The 10,741-nt window shown below is 34.4% G+C and overlaps 2 protein-coding genes across 2 annotated transcripts; both read right to left on the bottom strand.

The window, feature by feature from the left end:
• Positions 1-3,473: 3,473 nt before the first annotated feature.
• Positions 3,474-4,034, bottom strand: LOC145163315 (uncharacterized). Its single transcript, XM_079082154.1, has one exon. It carries the CDS (start codon positions 4,032-4,034, stop codon positions 3,474-3,476), a length of 561 nt encoding a protein of 186 aa, XP_078938280.1.
• A 154-nt stretch (positions 4,035-4,188) lies between these two features.
• Positions 4,189-4,749, bottom strand: LOC145163314 (uncharacterized). Its single transcript, XM_079082153.1, has one exon. It carries the CDS (start codon positions 4,747-4,749, stop codon positions 4,189-4,191), a length of 561 nt encoding a protein of 186 aa, XP_078938279.1.
• Positions 4,750-10,741: the final 5,992 nt, after the last annotated feature.

The following is a 10,741-nucleotide window of genomic DNA, read 5'->3' as shown; positions in this document are numbered from 1 at the left end:
ACGAAATAACAACATTTTTGATTGAATGAACTTTCTAAGAATAACAAATTTTTTGATACAAGTTAAATTTTTGTCATCACATTCTTAAAAAATTAAAATCTTAATATACTATTATATCATAATGAAACACTCACTAATAACAAAATAGACACAATTTGTAGATTATTCTAACTGAATATTCTACCAGAATATATACTATAACATATAGTCTTATCATTATATTGTAGATTATTCTAATTGAATATTCTACCAGAATATACATTCTGGTAGAATACACTCTTTTTCTCCATGTATTTTTCTTTTCCCACATCATTGGCAGCCTCTTCAAAACCTATATGCACAAAGAAAATGTAATCAACTTTCAAATATTAAAAAATTCAGTGCATTCTAAGAGAATAAAAACTATAAATTCTTACAGAATGTAGTAGAAACTATAAAAGCTAACAGAATGTAGTAGAAACTATAAAATTCAGTGCATTCTAAGCAAATAAAAACTATAAATTCTAAAAGAATCTACTACTTTTTACCATAATTCATAAATATCATATAATTAAAATTGAATATAAAGCCTCAAAATTTTGAACTAATTCAACAATGAACAATCTTAATCTGTGGCACTACAAATCCTTAGCACTAAAAGAAAAAACAAGAAAAAAAATAGTTAATACCTTTCACATATTGGACTCCATATTTTTAGAAGACGTTCAAGTTGATCTTAGATCAAAAGCTCGAATAAGAATGTTGAACCCACAAAACCCAATCCGCCTATAACAAAGAATGAATTCATTTTAACTCAAAATCAAGTGAAATTAAGGTGAAAGATTACAATCCAATAAGAACTTGGATATGTTACAATTGGGTGAATAATCGGCTGATGTATCTCGAACCGGAACAAACTTCAATCGGCAAGATATTTCAAACAAAAAGAAGGCGATTAGAGTTTTCTTAACAGAAAAGAAATGGGAAAAAAGATATTTCACAATAACGGACTTCAATCGGTAGTTTACGGTTGTAAAATCGAAGAAGTGAAGACCGCCATGGCGTCGAATTAGGGTTCTGATATAGTGGCGGCAAAGAAATCAACATCGTTTGGGTGAGCAGCGGTATTATGGCTGCACACATTCTTTCGAGAAAAATAGAATGCAATCGAGGGATGATGGTGATGAAAAAATAATTATATATGTGAATCATTGGTTTCTTAAACAATGAAAATGCATCAGGTCTCCTTTGTTCAAGATATGAATGGTGATCGATAGTTTCCCATTTATTTATGTTTAAGCGTTTTATTATGGATACAACTATTATATATTTGTTATACCATAATTAATTATTAGCAAAAAAACGGATATACCCTTTTGATTTAATTAATTAATTAATTAATTGCTAATTTGTGATTGGTGCATTTAGGAATACAATAGTTGCTAGAAACATTTGAACCTAGCTCGCTCTCTCTCTCTCTCTATATATATATATATATATATATATATATATATATATATATATATATATATATATATAGAGAGAGAGAGAGAGGGGTTCATATGTTCTAATTATCTATTGTGTGGATGCATGAATTAATGTGGAACAATCATTTCACAAACCTGAATAATGGTAAAATAGTAATCTTTACTATGAATAATGGTAACCACACCTCCGTACACTCAGTTGTCTTCCTTCCTTCCCCTATCACAACCGACAACTCCTTTCTCATCGTCTCTGTCATATCCTTCATAACGCCGGTCAAGCCGTTCAATCTAGTCCTCCACCTGCCGCCGGCCAACCATCATCATCTTCACCCCCGTCATCTGCAACGGCAAGAATGCGGGAGCGGCGCCAAAAAAGAACCCAAAAAATTGACTATGGAATGGTCTTTCAGACTATGTTTTGTTTCAATTCGGTGAAGTATTAATTTAACTATCCTTGTTGTTTTTCATACATTTAAATTCAAATCAATACATTGTCGTCTGAGTCAATCAACATCTCTCAAAACCTCAAGTATGCCCACTTTCAATTCCCCCACCGCGTTTTTCATTTTATTTACCACATCTTAGCCCCAAATCTAAAGCAAGTGTGTAATCTAGATTAGAAATCAACATGAAATCATTCATGTTTTTGAATTTTCCTAGCGATCATCAACAGGTAATGCCTCCATCTTTAATCATTTTTTTGGTTTATAGTACATAACCATTTTCTTTAATCTACACACTTTTGTATTAAAATTATTATTTAAGATTCATTCGTGGCAATCCATATGAAGTTTGATATTATCTATTAAAATTAATTAAATGGAAGATGTATCAATATCATCATTGATTCACACTCTAAAGAAAAGCCTTGTAAGAAAAGTCGATCAATTTTTACATGGCTAAATATTGAAAACTGAATCTATAAATTAAAAATTCAAATTAACAAATAACACATAAAGCACAAATATCATGGATGGATTTTGTATCCATTAGTTTTAGTCTAACGTTGGAAATATATATACATCACCAAAAATTACATCCTTAGCCTATTTATATTTAAATAATTTCCCTCTTTAAGGCATTGTGAAATTAAGATGATCTATTATCATTTTATTCCTTAATAAAGCTAATTACCATATGATTTGGTTTATGCATTTTGAATTTTGCATTTGTATTTATTTAATAACTGATTTTTTGAACGGGTAGGTTTATAAAGGTAATTAAGGCTATGTTTGGCGTACTAGCTGAAAAGCTAGCTGTTAGCTGAAAAGCTAGTCTAAGCAAGTCTAAGCAAGCAGCTTTTCAAAAATTAATTAAGGGGTGTATTTGGAAAATTTAAAAAAAGCTCCTAAAAAGCTAGTCTAAGCAAGCAGCTTTTCAAAAAGCTAGCTTATAAGCTACTTTTTGGTTTGCCAAACAGGACAACATAAAAAAGCTCAAAAAATAAGCTAGCTTATCAGCTAGTTGTGGCGCGCCAAACACAGCCTAAGTTGTATAGTTAGGTTTTATTTATCAATGAAAAGGGCTACTTGAAACTTTTTTAGTTAGGCTTTGGGGTGGTTACAATCAATCGAAAAAGTGTTGTCACCTCTACGCCACGTCAGCTTCACCACCAACCCACTAGACATTGGAAATGGTTACCACTAACAATATTCTTTTTTTTGTAACATTATATTAAATAAAAAACATAATTTATAACATAAATAATTTTTTTTATTTTCTTTATTTTTTGTAACATTATATTAAATAAAAAAACATAATTTATAACATAAATAAATTTTTTTATTTTTTTGTTTTTTGTAACATTATATTAAATTAAAAAACATAATTTATAACATAAATAAATTTTCTGAAAACACAAAAAAATAAAACCACATTTCATTAATTAAAAATATAGAAATTTAAAACCTAAATTACTAAAATAAACATAAAACATAACAAATAAAACATTACACTACTTAATTAAAAAACATAAAAAATTTAAAACATAAAAACCATAGACAAATACTACTCGTCGTCGTCATCGTCCTCATCCGCCTCGTCGTCACCGTTCGCATTCGCCTCGTCATCATCATCCTCATCATCTTCATCTTCATCGTCATTTCCCCCTTGGAATTGACTTCCACATATGTGCTCGGTCAAATCGTGACGTAGATTGTGATGTGTTTCACGATTTTGTATTTCCAAAACCCTAGAGTAGAATGTCGGGCTACCAACTTGTATTACTGCAGGTGGATTAAGTATATCGTTCCCGGTATATGAACAAATAGCTCTGCCCTCTTCTTCTATTATCATGTCATGTAAAATAACACAAGCAGTCAATACCGTCGTTAGTTTTGCCATATCCCATGTTTGTGCCGGATGTTTGATTACGTGCCACTTTTGTTTTAGGACTCCAAAAGCTCGTTCCACATCCTTCCGTGCAGATTCATGTGCTAACTTGAACAATTTTCGTTTTTCATCGGCTGGAAACGAATATGACTTGACAATTGTAGCATACTCTGGATATATCCCATCACCTAGGTAATACGCATACTTATATTCATTTTCATTCACAACGTATGACATGTCTGGTGCTTTACCCTACAAAATATTGTTAAATAACGGAGACACTTGAAGCACATTCAGGTCATTGTTGGACCCTGCCATACCAAAGAATGCATGCCAAAACCATAAGTCATGTGAAACAACCGCCTCTAATATAACAGTCGAGACCCCATGATCACCTCGCGTGAATTGACCACGTCACGCATTGGGACAATTTTCCCACTCCCAATATGTACAACTGTTCGACATCACTTTTAGTCGGATATCGCAAGTATATGTCACAGTAAAGCTCTGTAACATACTCACAGAAAAGATATGTACATTCTCGACCCGTCCTCTCAGACATTTCCAAATACTCATCTGATGCGTGTGCAGTAATGTCATATCCCAATTGTCTAAGAGCGGTCGTACATTTTTGTATTGTAGTAAAACCACGTTTACCTCTAGCATCCCATCGTAATTGGAAAAACTCATAATTACGTTCCAAATCTCTAGCTATACGTAAGAATAAATTTCTACTAATACGAAAACGTTCTTCAAATTTCGATAGATCATATAAATTATCAGGGGAAAAATAATCACGTACCAAAAGTTCATTGGCCGCCTCTCGATCCCAGTTGATCAATTTTCTATGCTTCTTCTCTATGTGTGAACTTTCGCCTCTATCACGAACCATGTCTTGTGCCACAGACAATAGTGTGTGCAATACCAACTCGTCATCAGAATCATCATCCATTTTTTTTAATGTGTGTGTTTGATTTGAAAGAGTTTGTGGGTTTTGTTTTGAAAAATATGTGTAAAATGGATGTATATATAGAAAGAAATTAAATTAAAAAAAATATTAAATACGCAAACGGTCGAAAATTGACCACCCAATCACCTATTCTGTCTTCTTCCTTCCTCGTAGCCACGCCACCACCAACCAACCAAAGTCGGGGGCGGTGTTCACGCGTGGAGAGAGCCTCCACGTAAGCAACTCACACGTGGAGCTCTCTCCACTCCGGATAGCCTTATAAACATGTGTGGGTCATAGTCGATTTTTTGTTTGATCCCCATACAGTTGGTCTCTTAAATCTCTTTATACATGAACATGGTAAAAAAGTTTATTATTCTCACGACAAACATTCTCAGATAATATGATTTCATGACACCTACACAAAATGGTATGATCTAGGGCCTAAAGGCAAGTAGAGATAAATGGTGTCTGAATGGGAACATAGTGATCAAGGGGGCTTGAAGGTTAGATGAGGGTGTGTGGGATGGAAAACACCAATGTTCGACAGTCAAGTTATTTTGTTTGCCCCCTAAGCTAATTAAGCTAATTATGTGAGAATGAAATTCGTTCCTCATAATCGGGTATTATTCTCATCTTCTTCTAGTGTTTCGTTCTTTAAGAATATTTTGCAGCTAATGTATTCTTCTATTACAATAATCTGTAGAAAGTATTATATTTTGGTAGAAAGTATTATATTTAACCATGTGTTATGCATTTTGTCAGAATTACTAAAGCTTGTTTTACTATTTGTCATATAAAAGCATTATCACAAAATGTTATTCTTACATAATTCTATTTTATTACAGTAATTCTCATAGAATGCATGAAGGGAACATGATGATCAAGAGCCTGAAGGTTGGATGATGTGTGGGATGAAAGTAAACAATGATCACCAAAGAAAACATTATTCATCGTTATATTTTGGCATAATTAATTGTTGTTTCTTAACACATACAACTTCATTTGATTTTGTGACAGTAAATTGTTATTTTGAGGTTTTTGAAATGAATGTATTCTTGGAGTTATATTTGCCTTCGTGACCATGTGGTATGCATTCTGTCAGAATTATTAAAGTTTGTTTTATTATTTATCATATAATAGGATTCTCACATAATTTTTTTTCTTACATAATTTGATTTCATGACAGTTCTTCTCATAGAATATGTGAAGGGAACATGATGATCAAGGGCCTGAAGGTTGGATGACAATGTACGGGATGAAGATGAACAATGGTCACCGATCTTTCAAAAAGAATGGATTATTCATCATTATATTCTTGCGGAATAATATACAATATAATGATAAGACTATATGTAATAGTATATTCTTGTAGAATAATCTATATACTTGTTTGCCATTAGTGAGTGTAACATTATCATAGAATAGTACATGTAGTTTTATATTTTCTAAGAATGTAATGAAAAAAGTTAACTTGTATCCAAACTTTTGTATTCTTCAAAAAGTTTATTCAATCAAAATATATATTCTGTCAGAATATATATTCTTTTATGGTTCAAGAATATTTGTTATTTTTCAATATATTGATAAACATATTTTGTCAGAATGTCCGAATTAAGATAATTATCATCCCTAAAATCGGATTTTTAAAATTAATCGAATCTATTATCCCTTAAAATCTATAATTTTCCTATTTTAAATGTGGATTAATTGACTAAACTACCCTTATGGTGAGATGTGATTATTCTATTTTCTTTAATTTAATAATATACATAAATCACATTCTTAAAACTTTAAGTATTTATTGAAATCACAACTGGAAGATCTTAAAACATTTATCAGAGTATCATTAAAAGTTATCAAGTACACAAGTCCCCCACTGATGCGATGCAATCGAGCCGTGCCCCTCCTTTAATATAAGAAAACCTGAAACATGCAAACCAAAAATCGTAAGCACAAAGCTTAGTGAGTTCCCCAAAATACCACACACAGCACAGCACAAAAAACAGTTATAGGTTATCAGCAACCCTGGATACTATCAACAGTCCCAATGGGCTAACAACATGCCCGATGGGTTATCAGCAACCCTGGAGACTATCAGTAGTCCCAATGGGCTAACAGCACGCCCGGTGGGTTATCAGCAACCCTGGAGACTATCTGTAACATCCCAAAATTCAAGACTAAAATTTTCATTTTTAATATAAGAAAACACTTAATAACCTTGTTCCAGACATTCAAAACATTTCATTTAAAACAAATATCAGAGTCTAATCCCAAAGATCACATAATGCGGAATAATATGGGTGAATGTGATGCGATCGTCCCAAGCTCCTTATTTGAAAACTGAAGGTACCTGAAACCAAGACTATAAACCGTAAGCACGAAGCGTAGTGAGTTCCCCAAATACCACATACCATACATATCAACCGGTCCATACATGCTATACATACGGTGAGCCATATATATCAATCATATATCAAATAAGTTGTCATGTGCTACACATAGTCTTGCTGTTATGCCACGGACCGCCACGTGGTCTTTCTTGCCAAGCCGGGGGCCACCCCTGGGTCTTACAGACAAGTGCCAAGAGCCGCCTCCTGGTCTTCCATGCAAGTATCACAAAGACAACTAGCATACATACTACTCTACTTAGCTAATGAGCATATAATGTGCCAGGAGCCACCTCCCGGTCTTCCATACATCTTGCCTAGGGCTAACCCCCGGGTCTTCCTACTATACATAATAACATATTGTGTGCCAGGAGCCGCCTCCTGGTCTTTGATGCATAATTCCTATGGCTAACCCTCGGGTCTTCCTACCATACATAAACTAAATGGGTCGACATTGTGGTCGTAGACCCATACACATAGTGAGGAAACTCACCTTACAAGCTGACTGCTGAATCCCATGAATAAAACCCTCGCAGCTAGCTGGCAGATCCCCGAACTGCTGATCTCTCGACTCCCCGAGCTACCGATCATCATACAACTTAGATAAGTCTGAGATTCTTATAACTTAACCCTAAGTCCTCACTGGGGTAGAAGACCATTCCACCCCTCACATACTCTTGTCCAAATGCCTTCATAAGTCAAACTAGGTCAACCTTACTCAAAGTCAAAGTCAACGGTCAAAGTCAACGCTCCGAGTTGACTTAACTCGTCGAGTCACCCCCCGACTCGCCGAGTTCCCATGCTACTCATAGTCATGAAAATACAAACCAACTCGTCGAGTCCCTTCACAGATTCGTCGAGTTCCTGCTGTACAGAATCGAGACAATATCAACTCAATTCGTCGAGTCCCTCCATTGACTCGCCGAGTTCCTAGTCTGTTTGGGCCTTCTTAATGAATTAAGCCCCTATTCTTCAGATCAAGACTCCATACTTCTTCTTCATACAGAAAATGCTTTCTCAAGGGTAAAGTTTCCAACTTTACCTGCTACTAGTCCTTCTTAATGGATTTAGCTAAAACCCTAGTTCTTTAGGTCATAGATCTTGATCCAAACATCACCAATACTCTAAACCAAGGCATACAAACTGAGATCTAGACTCTAAGCACTGTATCATTCGTAAAGCTTCCACCTTTTTCCTCCATGCATGGCCCTTTGGGCTCAAAAGGGTCAAAATGACATCTCCATAGCTTGCATGGGGCTCTAATGGCATAAAGTTTGCACCTTTATGCCATAACAACCCTAAATGGTTCCAGATCTGAAGAGATCCTTGCTTGGGACGTCCATGTCCCATAGATCAAGCTTCTTGGACAAAAACCCCATAAAAGTTACCATAAGAATATCTAAGAAACTACTAGGCAAGATAGAGACTTGATTACCATAAATGATGAGGATGAAATGTTTTTTTTTGGATCTACTAGCTTCCTTTCGAATCCTCGAGCTTCTTCTCTCTTTACTAGCTTCAAAACACACCAAGTACACTCAAAAATGGCTCACAGGCTCATGGAAGGCACTAGGGTTTCATGGATTAGGGTTTGGACAATGGAGGCTGTAAATGAGGGCAGGGGTGTGGGTTAAACATGCTTAAATAGGGTGCCAAACTCGGATTTAGCGTTTCCCAAACCCAGACCAACTCGTCGAGTTGGTCCTCCCCGACTCGGCGAGTAGGTCCTTCCACCTGCATCCTTGATTTGCTTTTACTCGTCGAGTTATCATCCTTGGACTCGGTTAGTAAACCTTCTTTACTTGGGGTTTTTCTTACTTTAATTAGTCTTCTGGATTCCGGGTGTTACACTATCAGCAATCTCAGACACATATTGTCACACCCCCAAACCAGAACGGCAGAAACGTCTGGGGGCGGATGACTTTCATGTACAGTATCATAACAATTGAATAGTAGCGATCAAAACATTACAATCATTGTATTGAACATTTGATAAGTTTACATTGTGCTCAAAACATTGCTTACATGATATCAAATGCATGTGGCAAAAATAATTAACGAGATGCGACGATGTCCCATCCTCCAAAAACTCTTTGAGTACCTGTTTACTGGTTTCTTGAGAATATAAGTGGTTTTGAATAGTGTCAACAATTAAGTTGGTGAGTTCATAATCGTTTTGTATGAGAAGGATTTTGTAACTGTTTCGTGTAAAATGATAGTGTATACTTCCAGAAAATCCAATATTTTCTTTAAAATGAGCTGTAAGTCTTAATCCAAATACTAAAAATGTAAGTAATGTTGTATTGGAAAATAGTGTTATGAAGTTTTATCTTTATATAAAACTACTTGAATGTATGTTAACCCGTAAACCAAATGTTTTGTTAATACCCTATGTGAGTTATTATAACCATACTAATGCGACTAGTGACCTGAACGATGTGCTTCGGGCGTCGGAACTGTTACGACATTTGTCACCCCAGACCTGCAGGTCTAACTGTAGCTAACAGCTTAGGTGTGGGGTTGTCAATCCCATATAGATCTATACACAAGTGTCACACTCTCCCTACAAGAGACTCTGGTTATAATGCATGACTTAATGTGTACTCTGGTAGGTACGGTGAATCCAAATGTCTCACAACCAGTATCAACCAATTTAAGTGAACTGAAAATCCCTTTTTCTTGTAAATGAAAGAATTATACCTTTAAATAATTATATGTTTCTTCTGAAATGATAGTGTAATGTTTGTGACTCCCAAACTATACCAATTATAGTTTACCTTGTTTGTTTGTTGAGACTATTTATATAATCATTTATATAAATACATAGTAGTTATCTTGCCTAGTATCAAAATGTATGGTCAAAACATCATATTTTTGGGTTGTAACCCTCAAAATGGTGAAATAACTAGAATGTAACCCATTTTGTTAGAAAAACTATACTTTGGTAAAAAGCTTCAAAAACCTTGTAGTTTTGCAAATCATAATTTTTCTTATGATTTTATAACATAGATTATATGTTGTTTTGATTAGTTTTACATTTTAAAACTATTGTATCACAAATAATTGTCCAAAAGCTAATGATAATCATATTTCATGCAAATACTGTCTTATTCTTAACATAAAGATGAAACATTTCAAGTATTTGTATGATAAACCATATTTTACTTGTATCCCCCCCCTAAAACATGAAAAATTCGAAAATGTGGGGGTATGAACTCACCTTGAGTGTGGTTGTGGGTTGTTTGAAGAGATGATGTGAAGATCTCCAAGACTAAACACTTGAATGGGATTGATGAACTTCCTTGGAAATGATATTATCCTAAGAGTTTTAACACATAATAATGTGTATAAATAGGATGAAACTAGTGTAAAAGTCTGTAAAAACACTAGATAATCAAGAAGAATTTACCAAAACTGTAAGAAGAAACTTGGAGAATTAACCCTTTGAAAAATCTTTCACTTGATCCTTGAGAGAAAGGATAAAAGAAAATGAAAGAAGTTGAAGAATGATATGTGGTGGGTTTGTGGGTGTTTACTTTCGTGTATAAAGAGGAAAGGATGATATGATATTTGCCTAGTTACCTGTTGGTTAAAGGCATGGATAT

Source organism: Lactuca virosa, chromosome 3 (assembly GCF_052849685.1).
Source record: "Lactuca virosa cultivar CGN04683 chromosome 3, Lactuca_virosa_CGN04683_v6, whole genome shotgun sequence".
Taxonomy (NCBI): Eukaryota; Viridiplantae; Streptophyta; class Magnoliopsida; order Asterales; family Asteraceae; genus Lactuca; species Lactuca virosa.
The sequence above is the reverse complement of the archived record's forward strand: the minus strand, read 5'-3'. Positions and strand labels throughout refer to the sequence as shown.

Excerpts from the sequence above, each read along its gene's own strand:
- LOC145163314 (XM_079082153.1), bottom strand. The coding sequence starts at position 4,749 with ATGGATGATGATTCTGATGACGAGTTGGTATTGCACACACTATTGTCT.
- LOC145163315 (XM_079082154.1), bottom strand. The coding sequence starts at position 4,034 with ATGTCATACGTTGTGAATGAAAATGAATATAAGTATGCGTATTACCTA.